The sequence below is a fragment of the Camponotus floridanus genome, unplaced genomic scaffold (assembly GCF_003227725.1).
Source record: "Camponotus floridanus strain SB8 unplaced genomic scaffold, Cflo_v7.5 scaffold376, whole genome shotgun sequence".
NCBI lineage: Eukaryota > Metazoa > Arthropoda > Insecta > Hymenoptera > Formicidae > Camponotus > Camponotus floridanus.
In genome coordinates, this window is record NW_020229521.1 from 1 (window position 1) to 27,297 (window position 27,297).

The 27,297-nt window shown below is 27.9% G+C and overlaps 2 protein-coding genes across 4 annotated transcripts in view; one reads left to right on the forward strand and one right to left on the reverse strand.

The window, feature by feature from the left end:
• Positions 1-6: 6 nt before the first annotated feature.
• Positions 7-1,033, forward strand: LOC112638815 (surfeit locus protein 1-like; the record flags this gene model as incomplete). Its single annotated transcript, XM_025411124.1, has 4 exons — positions 7-89; positions 175-372; positions 454-624; positions 751-1,033. Coding segments are annotated over 4 exons (666 nt in total), but the record flags the coding sequence as incomplete, so codon positions are not given.
• A 4,999-nt stretch (positions 1,034-6,032) lies between these two features.
• LOC105255968 (glutamine synthetase 2 cytoplasmic) overlaps positions 6,033-27,297 on the reverse strand; it is a 42,178-nt gene continuing 20,913 nt past the window's right edge. For 2 of the 3 annotated variants that reach the window (XM_025411119.1, XM_025411118.1), the window contains exons 2-4: positions 11,947-12,137; positions 7,966-8,414; positions 6,033-7,175 (exon numbers count right to left, since the gene is read on the reverse strand). In XM_025411119.1, coding sequence (XP_025266904.1) covers positions 6,699-7,175; positions 7,966-8,414; positions 11,947-12,130 — 1,110 coding nt within the window. In that variant the 5' untranslated portion in view covers positions 12,131-12,137 and the 3' untranslated portion in view covers positions 6,033-6,698. Of the gene's footprint in view, positions 7,176-7,965; positions 8,415-11,946; positions 12,138-22,387; positions 22,655-27,297 lie in introns of those variants that run through there. The other variant, XM_011265554.3, reaches the window with a different exon arrangement.

The window sequence follows — 27,297 nt, forward strand, 5'->3', positions numbered from 1 at the left end:
TGGCAAATTAAGAGATGGCTATGGAAGCTGGATTTAATAAAGACTCTGGAACATCGTACTTCTGCGGAGCCAATGGATTTGCCATCTAAGTAATATTTTATGATGCTTTATATATCCTTATTGTACGTACTCTGTTCATTATAGATGTTTCATAGACATATATGTTCTTTCCAGTTTAGAAGAACTGAAGAATAAGGAATATTATTGTGTAAAAGTGAGAGGAAAATTTTTGTATGAAAAAGAATTTTTGATGGGGCCCAGAAGTCTTATTCTAGATGGAGAAGCTGTCAGTGAAAAAGGCGGAGGAGTATTTGCTAGCAAGTCGAGTACAGGATATTATGTGATTACACCTTTTAAACTGGAAGATCGGGAGTAATTGCACTTTGCTTTATTAATTATCGAAAGATCTTTTTTTTTCTTCCATACTATAGATTTAATTAATAATTGTTTCAGTTTGACCATCATGGTAAATCGTGGATGGATCCCTAAAAATGATCGTACATCATATAAAATGGAAGACAAAATTACAGATTCCATGGAAATCGTCGGCATTTGTAGAAAAACTGAAAATCGACCTCCATTTGTGCCTGCCAATGCTCCTGCAAAAGGTGTATGGCATTACAGGTATAAAGATTGCAATATAATATTTATTTAATCGATATGTATAGCAAAATTATATTAAGGACATTTTTAATGATTCTAGGAATTTTTTTTTTCTGGTAAAGCGTTAAACATTCATATTTATTGTAGGGATCTAGATGCAATGGCAAAGGTAGCAGAAGCAGAACCTGTATATATAGAATTATTGCCCGGATATAGCACACCACGAGGACCGATTGGTGGTCAAACAAGAATAACTTTAAGAAACGAACATTTAAGTTATATAATCACCTGGTACGGGTTGTGTGGCGCTACGAGCTATATGTGGTTTCGATATTTTGTGCAGAAATTACCTCTTGCTTAGTTGCATTTTTTTAGAAGCAGAAAAAATTTATCTGAAACATATGTAAAAATGTGTGAGAAGAAGAGAGAGAAAAAATGTATAAAATATACATGTATATTATCGTAATTTAGCTATTTTTTAATTACACTTGTATATCCTATACATACGTTTTCTAATGTAAAATTGTAAATTTTTAATTGTAAAATTTGTTTACGTGTATCTTTATAAAAAATTTTTATATATTTTCAAATTTTATATTTTTATATTTTATATTTTTATAGAATTTCTCAAAAATGAGAATCTATATATCTTGGTAAATGCACCAAGTAAAATATATGCATATGCCTTGTTCTCGTTTAAAAATTTTCGCGTACAATTAAAGAATTTTTAGGCATTACCATCCGCTGTGGCTCGGAGACGCCAGTTTTCTTTCTTGTTGTTTATTACATAACGAGCCTAATTCCTTTCAATTTAGTTTTATATTTTTATCTGAAAAAAAGAAGAAAAAGCAATGTTGTTTTCTGCGATTATAGATTTGTGCAAGCAAAAGAATGCGGAGCTAAAAAAGAAAGCATAGTTTACAGAATTCTTTATTTGATAAATATAATAATTATGAATATGTTTGTTCTCTCAGAAAATATCATCTATTGTTTTTTCGCGGAAGAAATGTAAACTTTTTCATGTTTTATTAATTATTAACAGTAATAATAATAATAATAATAATAACAACGATTACTGTTGATAAAATTATCAATGATGGCCATGATATACTATATTTAATTTCTGTTGGAAGCATAATCAAGAATGTCTTTATTAAAATATGAAAATATACAATATACAATACCGTATATTCACAGATACTGATAATAATGACAATAACATTCATAATAATAATTATTTAGAAAAGTAAGAATCAAGGAAGATTAGCAGGAGATTATTTTGGGTAATAAAAATAATAAAATATATCTTTCATTAATGATAATAATTATTCTTCTATTTTAATTGTGTTATCATCCATATATTTCAGTAAAAATCTTTTTAATAACAGACAATTTACGTTTTATTCTTAACATCTTAAATTAAATTAAATATATTAAACTATTTTTATATTTAACTATATTTAGTGTAAAAATCTATAATATCATGTTTAACCAGCTATCTTCCCTAAATGATTTTTCGCTTCAATGATATTTCATTGAATCGTGAAAAGCTTTTGCTAGAGAGCCACGATAAAAAATTTTATTACGATTAACATTTTTATTCCAGCGATCTTTATTAAATTCATTATATATTTCGCGATTGCGAAGAAGGAGATTCGTATTTATTGTCGCGATGCGATGCTCTTAAATTAATCCAACGCATCGATAAAAGTATCGCTTTCGTCCATAAGAAACTTGGTAGAAAAGACACTCTTATTTTATTTATACGTGAGATGTGTTTCGGGAAAAAAGGTGTGTGTAAAAAAATCTCTTAATTTCAAAGATATCTGCTTTCTTCTAGCGACAATTTCACCGAGAAAATAATTTTATATTTCTTATAATTTAATCTTTTTCTAATCTTCTACTTTTCGTGTATTTGTTATATCGATAAATCAATCAAAGGAAAATATTTAACATATAATATGAAAAATTAAAAAATGAATAATAATAAAATAAATAATGAAAAATAATAATAAATTAAAAATAATAATAAATTAAATAATGAAAAATTAAAAAATAGAGGTTTGTAATCTTTCATATTTTTTCGAAAATTTATCGTACAAATACAGAATTGAAAATTGAAGAAATAAAATATATACAACATGCCAGTAATGAAGAAATAAATTCCAAGCAAGCACCAAATAACAGTTATATAACTTAGTTATAATTTTCCACTCAACAATATAACTGTTACATAACATGTAACAGTTATACAAGGTGGCCCGATCGTTCCAGCCAGACAGATCTTATAGGAAATTTAATTCTGAACAAAAAATTTCCGATAAACATGGGTCGAAAAATGCTTCCTTAAGAAGTTATCGCTCAAAAACCTCTGATGAAGAAAGAGTAAAGGTGAAAAGAAAATTAAATAAAAAGAAAATGAAACTAAATAAATTTCTTGAAAAAAAAACGATAATAATAAAAATAAAAAATAATCTTTTTCTTTTACAAAAATAAAATAATTTTTTGAAAATAAAATAACTTCTTAAGGAAGCATTTTTCGACCCATGTTTATAGGAAATTTTTTGTTCAGAATTAAATTTCCTATAAGATCTCAAAATCTGGCTGGAACGTTCGGGGCCACCTTGTATAACAGTTATATTATAATAATTCGTTAACTCCAAGAGCTTTGTTACATTTAATAAATTTCGAGAATGGAATGCGTGGAAAGATAAAATTTTTTTATTCAACATTATTCTATAAATAATTATACGCTTATGATTCTTGAAAATTTAATTGTCAATCGTTTATCTCTCGATAAATCGAAATTCTCGCTTTGGCAACAAAATCAACACACCTTTCTTCGGAGACACCGCACATCCTATTCTTCTTCCTGTCTTATAAATATCTTACGAGATATGAAATAATAAATTCCCTTAAATGTCTATTTCAATTGCGCTAATTTTCTATATCTGTCAGGCAATATACTGCTTGTGCGACGTCCTCGCATTGTCGGCGAGCACGTCGAAGAAGGCAAGCTGTGAATGTCACACCCTTATCGATCCCTCGCACACATCCTTACATCTTCTATTCTCGCAGTTATACTATACACATTATCGATAATGATTTTCTACTTTAAATCTAAGAATCCGAAGATTATCGGACTTCTCCTCCGATCGCTTACAATCAGAGGCGCTCGTACACTCGCTTCATTCAATAATGAGGAACAAGCTCTTCATTTAAAAATATCGATGTCCTCGTTGAAATATATGTATATGGAACGTGCTACATGATTATGATTACTAATTTCGTGGTATAAAAACACGCCATGTCTTAACATGAGATTTAGTTTTCTTTTTTGAGGTTGCCACTACCCTTCGACCCTTGTTTTTTGAGTCTACCCAGCAACACCAAGAATGTTTACATCATTGTTTGTTGCAATTTCCCGCTCAATAATGTAACTGTTATATGTTATATGACAGTTATATAACAGTTATATAAATGTTATATAAATTACATAACATGTAACAGTTATATAAATATTATATAAATATTATATAAATGTTATATAAATTACATAACATGTAACAGTTATATAAATGTTATATAAATTACATAATATGTAACAGTTATATAAATATTATATAAATATTATATAAATGTTATATAAATTACATAACATGTAACAGTTATATAAATGTTATATAAGTTACATAACATGTAACAGTTATATAAATGTTATATAAATATATAAATATTATATAACATGTAACAGTTACCTAGCAAACACCAAGTAACATTTATATAGCTGTTAGTTGTAATTTCCCACTCCACAATAAAACTGTTACATGTTATGTAACTGTTACATAACATGTCATATTATTAAGTGGGAAATTATAACTAACGGCTATATAATTATATATTTATATAACATTTATATAACAGTTATATAATTGTTAGTTATATAACAGTATGTTATATAACAGTTACATAATATGTTACAATTATATCGTTGAGTGGGAAATTACAATTAACAATTATATAAATATTATTTGGTATTTGCTCAATAATATATATATATATATATATATAGTTGAGTGGAAAATTGTAACAGTTATATAACTGTTACTTGAAGTTTGCTGGATAGATTGGCTACTTGAGTCGCTAGAGAGGCTGAAAAACAGGCCTGCCTCTCCATTGATCAACGAAGATCAACATGATTCTTTAGATAAGTGAGGCTCGCAGAATCGGCGGTTTTATTCAACGAAATTCGAAATCAGTCCAGTGATAGGCGCTTTCGGGTCCTATCCTTTGTAGTCGAGACTTAAGCCGAGCTTAGGGACACGTGAAGACTTATCTCTCGCTTTATTTCCATAAGACGTGAAATAAACAAGCAAGAGCCTTTCGTAGATTAAACAGTTTTGCTTGCCTTTTTCCACATCACATCCGTTCATTTGGACAAGTAAGCAACTTGTATGCCTTTCAAATCTTTCTGAACACTTTTTTATACTTTTAAAACACCTAATAATTACAGCTGTATATATTTCAAGTTATGTGCAAAAGCGTAAATATGCACTTTGACTGATAAGATAACCATTGTATATTATGTCAAATATAGGATAATATACGTATACGATTGTTTTGAGCATCTCTTGCTGATTCAATTATTTATATAAACAACCCAGGCAGCACAAAAAAGCCAAAAGATGTCTTAAAGATGTCTAAAGGATTTAAAACGTCTTCAAGTCGTCTTTTAGATGTCTTTTGGACATGTGAGCTGTCTGGGAATTGTATGTATACATACCCTATGTGTATATTGTTTGTGTGTGCGTGTGTACGTGTGAATTTATGTGCAACACTCTTTAGAGTGCACTGGTGCGCACACAAGTACAATCGAAACTCGTATCTAGAAAACAGAAGCTATAATAATAACCGTTTATGGTTACGTTATAAAAAGGTTGAACCTTATAAAATATGTTATAAAAAATAAAATAATTATATCAAAACGTTTTGCGGTCAAAACTTTCGGTAATTCTTAAAAAAATAGGCTTTTCCTTCTCCTTTAGACGTTTCGCATCTCGTTGCACGGCCTAATAATTTCACGCATGCAAACGACGAGAAGGTAAATTCAGCAAATACCCAGACAGCACAAAAAGGCCAAAAGATGTCTTAAAGATGTCTAAAGGATTTATCTTTAAGATGTCTTTTAGATGTCTTTTGGACATGTGTGCTGTCTGGATAGTATGAGCTCTTTTCATATAAATTCATTTACTTATATTACTTTCGAATAACGTGTAAGAGAAAGAGAGAGAAAGAGAGAGAGAAAGACTGTTGGTTTTATAAATTCATTCTATTTTCAGACAAGTATAAATTTATTTCATCCTATCTTGAGTGCCTTCTAAAATGGCAATTTTAAAAAGCCTGTTAAAGACGATTCTGCGAGGAAAGGATTTAGAGCGATAACCTGTGTGCTTTGTATTTACAATTATAAGCTCGTCTTAAGATTATCTAACACTTATATCCCGGACATAAGAATATCATCGAGCCTCATCGAGGATTCGAGTAAATTGACTACAATTTTAAATATAATTCGCTCTCTAAATAACAATAATAGCCTATCCATAACATAAACAATGACAGAACCAATAATTAATCCCATAATATTTATTAATCGACGTTTGTTGCAACGTTGCTTGACCGTCGATGACAGAGACCTCGCTGGAGTTGATAAGTATTTCGAGCACTCAGATGCTAGATCTGAAGAGCCCCAACTTCGCCAGACAACTTTCTTTCAGACAAAATTGATAACATTGATCATACCCATATAGCATTCTATATCCAAAAGACATTAACCAAAAGACATTATCCAAAAGACATATCCAAAAGACATTAACAGGACATCCTGAAGATGTCTAATCGCCCAAAGATATCTTTTGGGTACCTTCTGGACATCTTTTGGATATGCATGCTATGTGGGATAACGTTGATAACATTCATCATTTCTCAAACAAGGGTAACAATAGAATAGGAGCCTAGGTTCTACGAATAATAATTGTACGCCCCAGGTGTGTGCGTGTCGGTCCAGTATATGGTCTCTCACACGCTCGTAGGCTCTATTATTCGTTGAGCACGCAGGTGCGGACCAGGGCGTCGCAGACGGAATAGGGATCACAGTTGCTGCTGGGCCTCCTGTCCTCCAAATAGCCCTTCTTATCTTCAGCGACGCCGCGGGGAATGCGAATGCTGACGTTTCGGTTGGCCACCCCGGCGCTGAAGTCGTGGATGCTGCTGGTCTCGCACTTCCCGGTCAATCTGCGCTCGTTGTCCTTTCCTCCACGTGGGTCGTATGCCTGGATGTGTCTGAGGTGTTGCTTGCTGAGCTTGTCGATCGCCTTCTCGATCTCGGCGATACCGTTTTCTCCGCGCATCGCCTTTGTCGAGAAGTTGGTGTGAGCGCCAGCGCCGTTCCACGAACCGTCCACCGGTTTCGGGTCCAGGGTGACGATCACGCCGTACTCCTCGGCGACGCGGTGCAGGAGGAATCGGGCGATCCACAGATCATCCCCGGCGTTGATGCCCAAGCACGGCCCTATCTGGATCCATAATAAAAAAGAAGATAATAAGAAGAGAATCCTCAATTAAATCTGAAGGCTTTATACAGGGTGTATCAGAAACATGGGCAATTTGACGCTTTTGAAAAAAATGTTAAATACAAAAGTTTTAGGGTTTGGAAATGGGGATCTGGTGGTGAACTTAAACTTGACCTAGGGTCATGTATGTAACTGTTAATTGCAAATTATATTTTTTTCTTAGAACAACTATGTATTTTCTTTACACCAATTGATTCCTTTCATTATTCTGTGCATAAAAGTATAGGAGTAAGGTCGTTGAAAAATGAATATTTTACGAGATATTTTGTGGTTTATGTAAAATTAAGGAATCACTTCAAGCTTCATAACGCGGAAGGTATTTAACGAAAAGATACTTTATTATAGTGTTTCGGAAAGCTCTCGAGATAAGCTACAAGAATACGTAATAAAAAATAAGAGTTTGCATTTAAAAAATCAAGTTCACCCTAATTTGACCTCTAAATTCCTAGGTCAAGTTCAAGTTCATCATCAGACGCTCACTTCTAAACCTTAAACTTCTTATATTTAATATTTTTTTTTTTTCAAAAACATCATCCCTTCAAGTTAATCCGAGATACCCATCTTTTTGGTACATCCTGTATCCCTGATTGTACTCTATCTTCAGTTCTCAGAGATCTTCAGTTTATGTTATGCATTAAAGCTCGAGCTATAAGCGTTCTTTAATTATTTCTAATCAGCCAAAATGCTATCTCTTTTGTTTTTTATTACACAGATTGGTGGTTCGAGTGTTTACCTGGAATTCCCACTGCGAAGGCATCACTTCAGCATTGGTTCCCGCGATTTTCACGCCGGCGTAGAGGCAGGCCCTGTAGTGGGCCTCGACGATCTCGCGACCGATCACTTTATCGGCGCCAACGCCACAATAATAGGGACCCTGGGGACCCGGGAACCCGTTCTTGGGCCAACCGAGCGGCCTGCCGTCGAAGTCTAGGAGAGTGTACTCCTGCTCGATGCCGAACCAGGGGTCCTGATTCTTGACAGCTTCCATCGCCTGGTTCGCCAGGTACCGCTTGTTCGACTTCGTCGGCGTCTTGTCGCTGTAATAGGTATCGCAAAGCACGAGCTTGTTCTTCCCGCAACGGAAAGGGTCGTTATAAATCGCCACCGGATATAAGTATATGTCACTGTTGGCGCCGTCAGCTTGATACGTCGAGCTACCATCGTACGTCCACGTTGGCAGTTCTGAAATTAATAATCGAAAGGTTATTGATTAGAAAAAGGTGTTTCGTATTTAATAAGGATTTATTGATGAACTCGGGAAAAAAATTCATATATAATCAAATAAAAATATAATTATATATAAGTATAATTATATATATATATATATATATATATATATATATATGTATATATAAAAAAATACTTTTATAAGGTATTTATAAATATAGGTATTTATAAGATTATTAAAAATATTTATTATATTTTTATTTATTATATTTATTATATTCATAAAATATTTATTAAAAATATTTATTATATTTATTAAATATATTATTATTATTATTATTATTATTATTATTATTATTATTATTATTATTATTATTATTATTATTATATTACTATTATATTACTGTTATATATTATTATTTAATATTTCATTAAAAATATGTATTATATAAATATATTTTATAATATATTTTATAAATATATTATAAATATATTATAAATATATTATAAATATATATTTTATATAATATATTTTATAAATATATTATATTATATATATTATATAAATATACATTTGTTCTATTATTATTTTTCTTTTATATAATTTCGTAAAGAAATTGTTATCACTTTTTGATCAACAAGTATTTTAATCCCTAGTCTCTCTCTTTGATGAAATAAAGACTTTCGAGTTAAAGTTGAAGAAAAATTGTAAGTCTTTGATATAAAAGTTTTTTATATAAAACACTCAAGTCTCGAATTTTTCAATAAGCTTGATTTTTTCATCCATCGCGATATTGCCGTCCCATTTAATTTGCTAATGCTTTTTTAATTGCGACTTTCGCTCAGAAAGGAATTAATCCATTAATGACGAAATTAATATTTATCGTATTAATATTTAACATGCGATTTGCGAGTCTCTATTCTATTTTCGAAATAGTACACATGTAACGAAAGTAATAATAGTAGCAATAATAAGGCAATGACGGCGATATTTGCGTTATACATATTAATGCGACGATAGTCGGTCCTGAAAAATTTACGATGATTACTCAAGCTGTTGACAACAAACAGAGTTCATTGCTTCCGTATATTTTTTTCTCCTTTTATATAATGCGTGCGTACTATGCGAGATTAGATAATATTACTCCATTGTGAGTAAATCGAGATAAAAACGACTTTTCCCAACTATGTACGAGTAAATGCTTAAATTTTCGTTTCGTTATCGACGCTTATAAATTATGGAGATTTTATATTTAATCGTATGATTGATTAACAAATGTATGCGACTTCACGACATGACACTGATTCTCGTACAAAGTAATTTGTTTTCCTTAATTTATTGCTATCATCATTTCATTTGCAGAACGCATATTATTTATTTTTGTGCATATCGTTACTTTCAAAGTCATTGGAAAGTCATTTACATTACTTGTAACGAAAGAAGTAGCTTTTTTTTATATTTTTCGATAATAAATTCAATAGTTATTTTTATCGTTATTTAATAAACACATCTAGGGATTAAATTTTTATTATTTTTATTTTTATTTTTAATTTTTATTTAAAATTTTTTTTTTATTTAAACCCATCTTGTAATTTTTATAAACTTTTGCATTATTAAAAACTCGACTCGTAATAGTATATTACGTCAGAATTTTAAAATTATAAAATTAAAGCTTACGTATTAGAAAAAACTAATATTTTAAAAATGTTCCTTTGCAATATTTAAAAAATATTAGTTTTTTCTAATAAAAATAATATATAATTCAAAATTATTATATACTTTGTATCGGTTTTTTAACGCGATATCAATTTTGAAATAATATTAGTTTGTCGTGATATTTTAATATAAAGAAGATTAATTTAACAAATATAAATTTGAAGTATTTTATATAATTTTATATATAATTTGGCCTTCTAATAGCGTTAAAAACTATAAAATTAAGATTAGACTGTAAATTAGTAAATTAGTAAACTGTAAGAGAAAATTGTAAACTGGACTTGTTACTTTTATAAAGTAATTTTTCCAACTTTCTTTGATTATTTCCACATTATTTTCACAGAGTCATTCTTCAACGTATGTCATAAAATCGCTCGTCTATCAAAATACACGCGCAATTAGTTAGCAGCGACAGAATAGCGAGGACGATCGACTGAAAGATTGATGCACCATTATGCTTGCTGCGTCAAGGTCTTTTAGAAATATGTAAATGAACACAATTGAGATACATCGATTGTGCAGACATTGTAGCGTGACTCTTAACAAGACTGCTCGAAAGAAAGATGTGTTTCCGTTACCTGACAATGAGATATGTAATCTTTTCTTTTTTAATTAATTTTTTTGAATTATCCTTTTTAATTAATTTCTTTTCTTTTCCCCCATCAAGCCTCTATCAAACATTGAAAATACTCCGGAAAAGTAGCTCTCTACTTTAAAAAAATATAACTATAATATAAACAATATAACTATAATATAAAAAAATATAATTATAATACTAGCTTTGCATAAAATAAATTCGAATAAAAATAATGCATCACTAAAGCTATTTCGAAATTTTTTTTAGATTGAAAATAGGGATTGAAAGTGGAATATGATATGAAAATATAGACGTTTTATAGAATTAAAAAAAATTTTTTAATCTTTTTAATCTCTTTAATTTTTTCGAGAGGGTCTTGATAGGATTGTCTTCTTAAATAAAATTAGCGTGATCAGTGTTTGCTGGTATCTAGATAAAATTATCTAGATAATTATCTAGATAAAGAAATGGATCATCTTTATCTTTAACTAGATGAAGAAATACAAAGTATCTTTATCTTTATCTTAGATAAAAAATATATGTCATCTTATCTAAAAATTGTCTAAGATGACGTTTTCATTATGCAAAAAATTTTTCCAGGCAAGCTTCTAAAAATCTATTTAAAATATCTAAAATATATTTATTTGGAAAATAATATTACAAATATACTTTATCTTGTATTTGTTTTACTTAAATTTGTGCACTGCATTAATGTATATTTTATAAAAATGATATATGTATTGTTACACATTGATTATTATATTATAAATATATTATAAATATATTATAAATTGTTTTTTTTTAATTATTATAATGTTATAAATTATTATAAATTATTTTTTATTAATTTATATGTTATAAATATAAATTAATAAAAAAATATTTATCATATCATTTATATACTTTTTTGCTATTATTTAAATATTCTTTAGGAAAAGAGAAAGAATATGTGTTTATGATTTTAATATCCCATTTATAATCTGCGTCACATTTTTTACAAATATTTATAGTCTTATAAAATAAACAAAAATATCTAGATAATTATCTAGATTATCGCAATAATCATCTCATCTTTCATCTAGATTAAGTAAAAGCAAAATCATCTTTATCTCATTTAAGATAAATTCACGGATTTTTATCTTTATCTTTATCTAGATATTTTCGAAATTATCTACAGCAAACACTAAGTGTGATACAAGATAGACAAACTTTTTCATTTTTTTCAAAACGGAATAAATTTGTGGAGCCCTCACCGGAAGGATGTTTCGGCACAAAGTCCAAGGTCCTGGTCTTGCAACGCAATCCTTCGCCAGTACCGTCGATCCAGATATATTTTGCCTGGATCACATTTTCGGGCTGGGGCAGGTCAAGATATTTCTTCAGCAGAGTTTTATCTAACGCCGCATTCGGCGAATCTTTCAACACGCTGCGCGACATAGTGATGCTGTAACAAACAAAAAGAAGGAGAAGATAAGACTAAATAAATATGAGAAAAAGGGAAAAATAAAAATGAGAAAAAAAATTGATCGAAACTTACAATTTTATTTCTTATATATAATAAGCGAATTCAGGAGGTCATTAATTATATTAATTCTAAAATATTTAATAATTATTCAAATATATTAATTATGAAGAAAAAGAATTCTAGAGCATAAAAATGCAACTTATTTATCTTTGTCATTTTTATTTTTTTTTTTTTTTTTTTTTTCGTTGTCATCGTTATCTATTCGTATAGCAAGAATCAGTCATACACATCAATTCAGTCGTTGTATAATTATTTTTTCTTTCTTCAGCTACTAATAATCGACAAAAAATTTATTAATAATTAAAAAAAAAAAAAAAAAAAAATTAATTGAGATTTTTAATTCGGTTAAAATTATATTACTTGATTCATAATCGAAAATTATACGTTATTATTCAATACGCGAATATATCAAAAATATAAATAATTATTAAAAAAAAAAAAAAAAAATTAATAATCAAAAAAAAATTAAAAATTATTAATAATCGAAAAAAATTATTAATAATCGAGAAAAATTAAATATTATTAATAAAAAAAAAAAAAAAATCAAACAAATATGAAAAATTACTAATAATCAAGAAAAATTAGAAATTATTAATAATCGAGAAAAATTAGAAATTATTAATAATCGAGAAAAATGAAAAACTATTAATAATCTAAAAAAATACAAAAATCGAAAAAATAAAAATAAAAATATTAATAATTTAAAAAGAATTAAAAATTATTAATAATCGAAAAAAAATTAAAAATTATTAATAATCGAAAAAAATTAGAAATTATTAATAATCGAGAAAAATTAAATATTATTAATAATCGAAAAAAATTAAAAATTATTAATCATCAAACAAATATGAAAAATTACTAATAATCGAGAAAAATTAGAAATTATTAATAATCGAGAAAAATGAAAAACTATTAATAATCTAAAAAAATACAAAATAATAATCGAAAAAAAATTAAAAATTATTAATCATCGAAGAAAAATTAAAAATTATTAATAATCGAAAAAAATTAAAAATTATTAAATTCCTCACATTTAAAGCGACAAAGGCCGCGAAAGAGGCAAATCTCGATCCGAAACGCATTCGCGAGGCGATGCAACTCGCACGCAGAGAAAGAGAGGGGGGGGAGAAGGCTTTCACTGTGATGGTGTATCATGAAAAGAGGTGCGCCCATACGGGATTTCACGCACGTAACACGCGAGCTGTGCGTGCGCCACGCACTGTACATGTTGCGTGCGTTGGCGTGGCCATTGGCGCCGACGGGATTTTCCTCCGATTCCTACTGAAAATCTTCTTGCAGAAGCAACCCGTTCTCCGATACACGCCTGATAAATTGTCCCGATAAACCTCGAAGGTCAATAAAGACAGTTGCACACGATTCCTCTCGTGATCTTTTCTTTGATTTTATAGAAATTCAGTTTCGGGGAAATTAATTATATTTTTCTTTCCATAAATTAAAGAAATTTTTAATATAAAAGCACTGCGGGATATTGTAAGATATTTGTGCCTGAGAATCGAAAAATATCTTTTCCATGTGTAAGTTATCATTTTAGTTTGATTTTTATAAAAATCTAATAATAAGTTTTTTAATGAAGCTGTTTTGAATTAATTTCAGAAAATTATTTTATCTTGTAAAATACATATGTATAAAAAATTCTAAAAGAGTCTTAGAATCGAGAAGATTTTATTATTACTTTTTTTAGATTTATAGAAATCAATGAAAAATATTTTAAATGAATGAAATATTTTTTAAATCGCAAATAAAATATTTTTCTGAAATTGGAAAGAATGTTGTTAATATTAGGATTTTAATTTTTTCTGAATAGATGTATAAAATAATTAATTAACTTCAGCAAAATTTTTATATAAACAGAACACATTTATTGAATTTATTATTAATAATAATTTTGTAGATATTCTTTTTTCTTCTTTTTCAATTTATTAAAAATATATTTTCCATATATAAATTATTATGTCGGATTTATTGAAATTTAAATGGAATAATTTCGAATTAATTTTAGAGAAATATTTTATCTTGTGCAAAACTCTAGTAGAAGAAGATTTGTGTCAAAGAATCGAAAAGAATCTTCTCCATGTAAGGCAGTTATTACTTTAAATCTATAAAAATCAATGAAATATTTCATATCAGGAATGAAATATTTCTTTGAAATTAGAAAAAATATTGTTAATATTGGAATTTTATTTTTTCCTCAATAGAAGATACGAAATGATTAATTAAACTTTTTCTCAGTAGAAGATATAAAATAATTAATTAAACTTAGCAAAAAAAAAACGTTTATAAAGAGAGCGTTTGTAGAGAATTATTAATAATTCTTTTGCTTGACTTTTTTTTTTAATTCTTCTAATCTTTTTTAAAAACATGACTGCGCGATTATAGGACGCTTAATCTGTCGATTGCTGTACATACTTGCAATCGAGAGCCGATATCGTATAAAAGTCTCGTTAAGAGCAAGAATCAAGAGTAGGGAAAGCAATCGAGTGAGCAATTTTTGATAACTTTCTACTTTCGCTTCGGCCTTCAAGGCCTTTCAGTTTCAATGTCTCCTCCAACAATTACGTAATTCATGTTATGTAATCGTGCGTACGATGTGTGTGATCGAATGTTATTTTCTTTCAGATATATTATCTCCGATTGATAATTAAGATATCTGGGGGGAATCATACAAAATTTTTTCAGCAGATCGTCTATATATTTGATTAATTATTATTCTGTCATTTTATCTGTTCACGCAATTATTTTGATTATTTTATTTTCTTCTCATTTTATCCGTTCACGCAATTATTTTAATCTTGAAGAAAGCGTTGTGTACACAAGAATTCGAAATGTGCCAAAATATGTAATTTTAATAACAAATTTTTTTTCTAATTTAGGATAAATTTCGATTGAATTAAATAATTTGTAGAATCCTTTTTAAATTGATGTACATTTTTCTCGAATTGTGGTCGATTAAAAACAAATCCCTTTCAAATGTAAATAACTTTTAATTATGTATTACATCTACTATTTTATTTGTTTGTTCATTCAATTTAATTTAAGCGAATTTTATCAAAGATCAGCAGCTTAAAAATTGATATGGCGATTAGATATCCATTTAAAGTTGATTTTTTTGTTATTAGAAGAATGATAATATTAACATAGAGAGTATAATTCTAGCTTTTATTTTGGTCATACATCCTGGGGCGGACAAACTTTGACCTTAATTTGGAAAGAACCGGATATTTAGATTTATCGCGTTGTGTCGCCTTATCAAGAATTAGCAATCACGCAAATCGAGAAAATATTTGCTCGCATCACTACGAAATTACATAATTACGACGTGTTCATATTTGCATGGACTTTGCGAGAGCGATTGCGATAATTTTTCTCCGTCATTCTAGGCGTGATGGAATAAAATGAATTCTGAAAATCAAGATTCCACGTAGAAAGATAAAAAATATCGGAGATATTCCAATGTAAATAATATAAAACATATTTCGTAAATTAAAAAATATATATATAAAATATATAAATAGTGAAAAAAGTAATAAAAATTAAATAAATAAAATTTTTAAATATGATAAAAATTAAATAAAAGAAAATAAAAAATATTAAAATTAAAAAATGTAAAAATATAAAAAATAAAAAATAATAATAATAATAATAAATATAATAATAATAATAATAATAAAAATAATAAATGATAATAAAAAATATAATATTAAAATATATAAAAAATATTAAAATTAATTTGATTAAAATTCTACGTCAAAATTTTCTATATTACTCTACTTTTTGTTTCTCTCTGTCTGAGTTTTATATCTTGTATACGTCATGTAAAACTTCCAGACGAGCCAAAAATCGAACAGCGTATCGGAATGTTATCTTCAGTCACGTGCGAGCATAAAGCTATCTCTTGCATGATACGCATATATCGAGGAGATATTAAAACAAGTATGTGCTTAATTCGCTTTTATCGCAATTGCGAGACGATGACCAATCGAAAAGATGTGAAATTAAAAAAGTCCAGCAAGAGACAGAAATAAATATTAATTTATTATGTATTCCGTATTGATTTTTTATTGCTTCTTTTCGCATTAATTACTACACTTATTATCAAAAGAAATGAAGTTTGAAAAAATTCAAAATTCTTTCGAAAGGAAAAAAAAAATTCTTTCGAAAGTTAAATCAATCGTGTGATTATGTAATAAATTACGATTTATTTTATACAGATTTTTATGCGGTAGAATGCAATGCGATACGTAATGATCTAATTATAATTATACATATGATTTGTTCAAATCAATGATCAAATGTAAAAATATGACAGGTTTATAAATAATTAATCTCTAGTTAATTCTCATTTTCCAGCTTTAATAATAGTTTCCTTTTGATCCCAAAGTGATTCTTTTTCCGCATTCTCTCGTTCGTATTTTTGCCCACGTTTTTCACGATATTCGAAGAATAAAGACTCCGAAGGATAAAAATAAATGCAAAGGTTAATGCACTTCCTGTTGAACTCGTGGATGCAGTAGCAAAGATGACCTTTGCTCAATCTGTTGTTTTACTATAAGCGGTCAATAATATGCACACGCGTATCAGTTGTTATGTCATTTACATGTCTGGACCCGGGAATGGAAAGTGATAAAAATGAGATCATACTGTTTGCTTATTGGCATTTTAGCGAATGATTTTTCCAGTATTTAATATCTTATAAAATTAATTAATTAAGATTAAAATTAATTATCATGTAAAATTAAAATATAAATAATTTCCCTTGCATTCTAAGAGTTATATTTTATACAAATATTATTAAGAACGGATATAATGTATGCTGGAAAAGAATTTTCAGGTCGCGCGTTTCTACAGGGTGTTTTAAAAAAATCGGAACAACTCCAAAAATATATAAATTTTAAAAAAGTATTTAATATAAAAGTAGAATTGTAGAATTTTAAAGGATCTATTCGCTAGTTTTATCAGTTTGAGGCTGGCGTTGCCGAGGTCAGAACAAACTAATTATAAATTTTTTTTAAACTAAACCCCAATTTTTTATTGCATATTTTTATATTCTTATATTTTTTATTTTTATTTTTATATTTTTATAGCACTTCTCGAGATATTTTATAGCACTTCTCTTTGTAAAACACTATAATTTTATTTATTTTAGTCGTTTTGAATATATCTTTTTAAATCCTACAATTTTGTATTAAACATTTTTCAATAAAATTTACATTTTCCGAGATAATCCGGGATTCCGATCTTTTTGGAACATCCTGTATACATCTTTGTATGTTTTCTTTTCTCACAACATTTGGCGTGACGACCATACGGATCCGATGACTATGCGTTGTAATATATTTGGATTTTTGCTTGAAACGTAAATTTTCGGTGAGACCTAAATACAACACAAATTTGCCGTCGCTAAAACGACACGTAAGCCGGTATTGAATATTAAATTTCTATTTCTGCGTTCCATAACAGTGTATTGCTCTTGTGAAATTTTAACGACGCTCTTCGATTTTATTATGCCATTTCATTTGACAATATTTCCAACGGAACCTGATAATGTAAACATATTCACATCGAAATTAAAACAATCAAAATTTCAACAAAAGTCATTAGTACACTGAGGGAAAAATTTTTTGGAATAAAATAAATTTGTTTTCTTAAAACTTTTGCTCTAAATGGAAGGAATTGTTTATTTCATTTAAGCAAAAGCATTTAATTTTAATTAAATATGCATGTTATATTAAGTACATTATTTTCATTTATATATATTTTATATTTAAATACTATTTTCGTATTTTATATTTAAATACTATTTTCGTAAAATATATACTATAATTTATTAAATTAAATATATTATTTTTTAAAATTAAAAAATTTTAAATTTTTGGGAATAAAAAATGCATTTTAATAAATATTTTGTAAAATTAAAATATAAAAATTTTAATTAAAAATTATATTTTTTTAAGCATATATATTTTTTAAACATATGTAAATAAATACTTAACTTAAGCAAACAGACGTTTTGAATACAAGTAAATACGTGATTAGTACTCACCGAATAAATAGGTTTCTTAGTTAGTCTTTAGTTAGAGTTAACTAAAATTTTTTTATTTCAAGATAAATTTTTCCTCAGTGTACAGAGGGTATATTTTAGTATCGTTTAGTATTAATATTTACACTGTTATCTTAATATATTATATATAAATATAATATAATATATTACATATATTATTAATATAATATTAATATAATATTAATATAACATTAATATAATATTAATATATAACATTACTCTCTAAAAGTGAATCAGTGAAAATATCATTAATTTAAAAATATCATTAATTTAAAATAAGATTTTATTGAGAATCAGTGAGTATTTTACTGATTTTCAGTAGAAATGCTTTTTTTTTGTTATTTTATCTTATATTTCACTAATTATGGTCAGTTAAAATAAAATTCATTATAAAACCAGTAAATTTCACTGTAAAACCAGTAATTGCTAGTTCGTTCGTTTACGCTACGATCGCTATCTCTCTCGTATTTAGTTTTAATCATAAGAATTATATAAAGTTTGCAAAGAGCGACAGATAAAATTAGAAATATTACTTCGATTTAATTTCTGATACAATCTCAATAGAGAGGCTTCAGGTATTAAATCGATCTTATATAAGTCGGACAAATAAATGTCTGATGAGTTAATGAAAATTATGAAGAGATGAATTATAGTTTAATATTACTGACGATAACGAAAGAAATATAACTAATATTGAGAAATCTTACTGATTGAAACAGTCAAAATTAACTGATTCTTTCGATAAAATATCACTGATTTACAGTACTTATAACTACTGTAATCAGTGACTATTTACTGTATTTCAGTGATAATACACTGATTCACTTTTAGAGAGTAATATATAATATTAATATAACATTAATATAATAATAATATAATATTAATATAACATTAATATAATATTAATATAATATTATTATATTATTAATATAATTAATATAAATATTATATTAATTATATTAATTATATATTAATATTATATTAATGTAATAATTATTATAAATAATAATAATTAATATAAATATTATATTAATTATTTTATATAATGGAAAATTTTTGCAGTTTTTTGCGATACAAATGAATATGATTCGGCGGATGAAAAGAATCGCCTTTACAGCACTTTTTAAATAGGTCGTATTATATACTCCAAGCATTTAAATGATGATGATGGCAATAAGATCATTTGGAATTAAACGTATAATTTATCGATTTTCACGACAGGTTAATTGCTGTTGTAGAAAGTATCTAGGGCAAACAGGTGTAGACGTCGAAAAATAAAGAAAAGACGACCGAAAAATATGTACACATGACAAAGAGAGAAAAAGAAGGCGAGGACACAGATGACTAATTCGTGAACGTATATTATATTGATACCCTATATACAGGGTGTCCCAAAAGTCCCGGACCGGTCGAATATTTCATAAACTATGCACTTTAGAAAGAAATGTTTCAGACAAAAGTTGTATGGCTTGAAGGGGGCCATCAGATAGTGGCAATGATTTGACCTTGAAAAGTCATTTGAAGGTGACGTAAAGGTCACCTTCAATTTCTTAAATGGAACCCCCTATTTTTTATTATATATTCGTGTAGCTTATCTCGAGAGCTTTCCAAAACACTATAACAAAGTATTTCTTCATTGAGTACTTTTCGAGTTATGAGGCTTGAAATCATTTCTTAATTTTACATAAACCGTAAAATATCTTGTAAAATATTCATTTTTCGATTATCTTACCTTAATACTTTTATGTACAAAATAATGAGAGGAATCAATTGGTGTAAAGAAAATACATAGTTGTTTTTAAAAAAAAATATGTAATTGTTAATTGCAAATTACATATTTTCTTCTTAAAAACAATTATGTTTTTTCTTTACACCAATTGATTCCTCTCATTATTTTGTACATAAAATTATTAAGATAATCGAAAAATGAATATTTTACAAGATATTTTACGGTTTATGTAAAATTAAGAAATGATTTCAAGCCTCATAATTCGGAAAGTACTTAATGAAGAAATATTTTATTATAGTGTTTTGGAAAGCTCTCGACGTGAGCTACCAGAATATTTAATAAAAAATAGGGAGTTTCATTTAAGAAATTGACGGTGATCTTCACGTGACTTTCAAATGACTCTCCCATGTCAAATCATTGCCACTATCTGATGGCCCCCTTCAAGCCATACAACTTTTTCTGAAACATTTCTTTCTAAAGTGCATAGTTTATGAAATATTCGACCGGTCCGGGACTTTTGGGACACCCTGTATAACGTGCTTTCGTAAGACTTAATCGCGCTTTGTTTAACTAGTAAAAAAAAAATAAAAAGAATCTTTCGATGTCAACAATGGAGAATTTTGTCGACAGAAAAACAAATAACGAAACATTTTGTCAACAGAAAAAATAGCGACGAAGAATCAACCGACCTACTTGCTTGTCAAATATTATCATCGCGGGCGTTCCTTTTTTTCCGAAATTCTTTTCGATAGAAAAACAATTTCACTAATTTATTTTTTTAATAGTAATTGTATAATTTTATTTTCCTCATCTTCTTCCTTTGTCAACGACCTTTAATTCATGATTCCTCGTAATTTTCTTATTACTTGCGTCCACGTTTTTTTTATCAGTATTCCATTCAATCTTCGTTAAAGGAAGTTGATGTTCGGTGCTTTTCTTTTACGGCCATTGTGCAAAAAGCAAATTACTTTCTAGCCCAATCGGGCTGTCGCAGCACAAGAGCTCGTGATTATGCATGTGATTTATTCGACATTTATTTCGCGGCTAGTTATGTGTACAAAACATATTCGTCCTGACTTTGACATTTAAATATCAACGAAGGAATTATTCCTTGCCTCGATTACATGAGTTTATTATTATTCAAATCGGGCGACTCTTTCTTTTGTAAATAATGCATGATTCGGTCACACTGACGAATTACGAGTTTTAATCGATATTAAATTGTGCTAAAAATAACGAACTTATCGTGATAAGCGGCGCGGGCGAAAAAGCGAGATTGTAAATAATTCGGACGCGAGTCGCATATAAACAGCCTCGAGGAGACCTTCAAAGCTATATATTTCAAATCAATATATTTAGGCCTTCGGACGAAGACTTTGGCCAGAAATATCTCGCGTATGCATATCTTTCTTTTTTTTCGAGGAACTACAAATTATTCAAAATTCAGACTTATGTTCTTCTTGAAAAATATGTGTCAATTTCGGCGTGTTATTATAAATTATTGCGTGATTATTTAAAAATTAAAATGTTAATTTTTATTATATTTAGTATTCTTATATTTATTATTTCCACACTTATATTTATTACTCTTTGTTTATTGTGTTTTTTATAAAACCTTGGGTTCTTTTAATTTTACGTATATGTATGTTTATATGGAATGATGTTTATAAGATAGGAAATAATCATTATAAATGATTTGTATCAGCGTAATGAAAATCAATACTGTTAATCTTTTGTTACTTGAGATATTTGTTCTATATTGATAGCACACACGCTAATAAAATTTATAAAATTAGAATTTGGACATTTATCAATTTTTTATTAATTTTTTATTAATTATTCTATTAATATTTAATTTTTTAATAATTATTCCTCTGTATTAATTAATAATTAATTTTTTACAGAAACAGGTAAAGCGTACTTCATATTTCATCCACAGATTTTTCTACAAATTTTTAAACATCCCACAAATTCAATTATAATAATTTAAAATTTGATTCAAAATTAATTGATCAAACATTTATTCTTAATTCAAAATTACGAAAAAAAAAAATGAAACCTTACTAAATTTTCGCAAAAAAAACGACTTTAAATTCACGTGTATGCAAATATACTATAAAACTTTTATTAAATTTATCGCAGCGAGAAAATTAACGCGAATTTTGATTAGATTTATTCTTTTCAATTTTTACACTTTTTTAACATTTTTTTCTCTCTAAAACACAAATTACGATTTTATAAGGCAACAAATATAGATCAGTTTAAAATAAAAAAATTTATTTAAAAAAATGAATTTAGAGAAAATGAATTCCTAAAACAATCTCTCTCCGCATTTCTATCAAACCTACGGATTCTACCAACCTAAAACATCTGCTGACGGTAATCCATGGCTCTTGCTTGGTCATTTTCGCGGAGCGCAGGAGCTTGGGCCCGCAAATCCTGACGAGAAGGTTGGTGCTCATCGTGATCGGAATTTCGTCGTCGAGATGAGGATGCTCGCGAGAGAGATCTCGGTCGATCTTCCGCGCGTTTTCGAGAGGAAAGCGTACGAACCCGGGCGGAAAAAGCCGTCAAAAAAAAAGGAAACGGAAACTAGAATAATGCCAATAGAGAGAACACGAGGGAGCAACGCACCCTGAGGACTGGTCGACAAGGAGCGAGAGAGGACCATTTATATGGGCGCCCCTCCCCAAACGCTATCGGCACCTTAGGATGCCCGACGAGTTCGACTTGTGCCTCGTCTCTTTCTGGCTTTTTCGTACGCGTCGAAATACATTGTGTGCGCGATTGCGACATAAACAAACTACGCTCCTCAACCCGACCTGTTGTCGCCTACTTGATCGAACGACGAGACAATTTCATCACGATCGCGTCGAAGGGCGAGGGTCAATATTTGATCAACGTTTCTCGTCTTCATTATCGAATGATCATAATTTGTGTTTTAGAGTTAAAAAAGTGTAAAAATTGAAAAGAATAAATCTAATCAAAATTCGCGTTAATTTTCTCACTGCGATAAATTTAATAAAAGTTTTATAGTATATTTGCATACACGTGAATATAAAGTCGCCTTTTATGCGAAAATTTGGTAAGGTTTCATTTTTTCTTCATAATTTTGAATTAAGGATAATTGTTTGATCAATTAATTTTGAATCAAATTTTAAATTGAATTTGTGGAATGTTTAAAAATTTGTAGAAAAATCTGTGGATGAAATATGATTTTTTGCAATTGTTATTAAAATTCGCAATTAGCGCGATGCTAATTAATCGCGCGGAGAAATGTCATTTACCATGATGAGAAACAGCTGTTTTATTAGCGTCAATTTTATTCTTATTTTTCTCGGCGAGAAACGGTAGGCAAAAAAGAATTAAAGAATTAAAAAATTAAATTAGAAAGAATTAAAAGAATTAAATTAGAAGCTGCGAATTCTGCCCAATCACGATTTAATAGGTGCTCCAGATTATATCATTAATCTCGCCGTGTGAGTTTTTATTTTATATTCTTTTTTCTGTACTATTATAATTTATTATTATTCTCTTGCACAATTATTCAAAAAACATAAATTCTAATATTTTTTAGAAAATTTTGTAAATACATAAAATTCCTGAATAATATTCATATTGCATAAAAATAATGTCGAATGTTCTTTTTGATTTTTATTTGAGTGAGATTAATAAATAATTATCTTAAAATCTTTTTTCTGATATAAATTGTAAAAAAATATGATAATATAAGTGATAAAATAAATTATATAATGTATGATGTGACAAATTAAAAAAACATGATTACATAAATGATAAAATAAATGATAGGATGTAAATGTATATATGTTGCCACTGTTGGACGATTTTTAAATTTAAAATATATCGCATGCCTCAAACAATCTGTACAATTTCTACATAAATTTTTGTATTAATTTAACATAATTTAGATATGTTAAATAATGATACTATGTTAATATTTTCAATTCAAAATAAATAAAAATATTATAATAATTTAAAATAAACTTTGTGAAAAAAATCAATAATTTTTAATGATAAAATTAATTTAGAAAAAATGTTATTTTTATATTTTATCGATGTAACAATTCAAACTTTTGATTAAAATAATATGTAAAATTTTACATTTACATATTTTTTGTGAAAATTGTGTAATTTAACAATTTACAAAAATTTTGTAATATTTAATATTTTAATTCAAAATAAATGAAAACATTATAGTATTATATAATTTGAAATAAATTTTGTGGAAAACATCAATATATTTTTAATGATAAAATTAATTTAGAAAAAATGTTATTTTTATATTTTGTAGATGTAACAATTCCAACTTTCGATTAAAATAATATATAAAATTTTACATTATTTTTTTTGTGAAAATTGTGTAATTTAATGAAAAATTAAAGTTAATATAATATGTGAAAAGTTAATATAAAGTTAATATAATATATCTTTATAATAATTTCTATCGAGATCGGGATTTAAACTGACACGTTTTCAGACATATCGAGATCACGTATTAGAGTCTCGACGGTCAAGAAGATAACACGTGACAGTAATCAGCAATAACAAGTGATATTTTGATTTCTTTTTTTTTTGTAAATTTTAACAGAAATTTTAAATTCTTTCACCAATAATATGGAACATATCTATTATGTAAAATTCAAATTAGATGCGCACTGGATTATTTTTGCACTTTTTTCAGTTATTTTAATAATTTAACATTTAAATCCACTTAGCACAATAGCAATATATATTATAATAGCATATATATATTAAATTAACGCATAAATGTATTAAATATTTAATACAAAAATTTTAATCGGTATATTTTTTAACAAAAAGAGAAATTTTCCAACAGTGTGAAAAAATAAGAATATTTTTGTAAACAAGTGATACAAGAAAATTTCTCCCTTTCTTTCTCTTTCTTCCATATAAAATAAAATGAAATCTAAATATTATATAATATAATGATATATTAATCGTTAAGATATTGATTTAAATATCTATTGTTGATAAATAACTTTTGATAAAAATAAGATTAATTTAAAAATATAAAACACATGGATAGAAGAAAAAATCTGGATTTTATGTTACGTGTTTTATATTTTTATATTTTAATCTTATTTATCAAAAATTTATTCGCAGTCAAAGTTAAACTAAATAAATAAAATGTAATAGAACGAGTTAAAAATTGTCGGGATGTTTTGTTGCTGGAACATCAATTGGTTTATTTACGCCTGCATATTAACAATGACCCAACCACTGTTAATATGCAGGCGTAAATAAAAGAAGAGAAGCAAAATGTCGCGGTCGATGTTCATTTATTAAATAAAAAACGCTAAAGCGAATAGTGAGGCATTCAAACGAATGATTGTAGCTTCAAGTAGTTAATTATCGTGAGAATTTCAGGCCAAGAGCGAAAATATAGTGAGTCAAATGAAGTCAGATAACATAAAAAATATTTATTATAAATTATATTAGGTATGGGAATAAGTTTCCGCCCTTTTTTAAACAAAGTTAATATTTATTTAAACAATGAAATATTACATAATGATATTATGCGAAGTATGCATTGGAAGCGACAACTTTTCCCCATCTTTCAGGGAGTATACGGATTCCTCGGAGGAAAAATCAGGTTCTTTCGACTCGATCCATTCATTGAGCCATTTTTCGATACTTTCGTAAGAAGTGAACTGCTCTCCAGTAAGGACTGACTGCATAGATCGGAATAGATGGTAATCCGAAGGTGCAATGTCTGGGGAATACAGCGGGTGGGGCAAGATTTCCCAATTCACTCCTTCCAAATATTTTTTGACAGATTGAGCAACGTGTGGCCTAGCGTTGTCATGCAGCAAAATGAGTTTATCATGTCTACCGTCCCATTCCCATTTCTGTCAACATCCAACTCTTTGGACAAATCATCTAGGATTCGACATGCATCTTCATCCAATAATTCTTGCAGTTGTGCATCTTCGAATTTTTTCGGTGTCCCTTCGCGTTCTTTATCACTCACGTCAAAATCGCCACTTTGGAATCGTCAAAACCACTCTTTACAAGTTGTATTAGACGGAGCGTGATCACCGTAAATATTGCTCAATGTACGACACGTTTCAGCGGCACTTTTCTTCGAAATGTAATAATGAAGCATAACTTCCCGCAAATGCTGCTTTTTCGAGACGAACATTGACATTTTTGACGCCAGATAAAAAATAATGTTTACGCTTGAAATGAATGTCAACTACTGCAATCGAGACCTCACACATACACCTTCAAATCACAAGTATAGTACTTGAGCGAACACAAAAATAGTATCACCAGCGATACCTCTTTCAAGAGGGCGGAAACTTATTCCCATACCCAATAATAAAAATTGAAAGTAATCAGATATGAATTGGAATAATTATAGTAATTAATAAGAGTAGTAAGAAAAATAATTTTAATAATTAATAAAAGCAAATTAAAAAATTATATTATTAAAAATTATATAAAAATGATATAAAAATTATACTATTAGAAATTATATAAAAATTATATAACAATTAAATTATTAAAAATTATATAATAATTAATAAAAGCAATTAAAAAAATTATATTATTGTACAATAATAGAATATTATAGCAAGAATGGTAGAGTCATATCGTAGGGCTATAGTGTACTTAATTAAAGGATTAGTGTACTTGATTACAAGGATTACACTTTAACATGCTCGTAATAAGCGCAAATTGATAGATCTATATCTAAATAAACACGAGCGCAAGTCTGCATTTTACGTTCACGTGAACGCAATTTGTTTATTCAATTTACGGACGATATTTACGCACAATTAACACGTACTCGAAAATGCAATGTCAAGATATCTATATATACGAGAGGCGGTCACGCGATAATTAATTACATCGCGCCGATATCGTGGGGGAAAATCAGAACTGAAAATTCGACGGTAAATTCTAATGTGAAGTCTATAGATTCAACAAATACTGCACATAAATATTTATCAGATTCGCATCATCAAAGCAAATTAATAGAGATACAGCAGATGATTATCTACTTTGACGTTTAAAAGTATGCAAAATGCATTCGTGTGTCAATTTATTTAATTTAATTTCTTCATTTAAATGTCATTTGATTATTTATCACCCGTTATATTATAATGTTAAATTATATTCTAAATAAATTAATATTATAAAGTTAAGTTATATTATAAATTTTATAAATTTTATAAAAATAATATATATGTTTTATAAAAGTTTTTTTATTATATTCTAAAAAT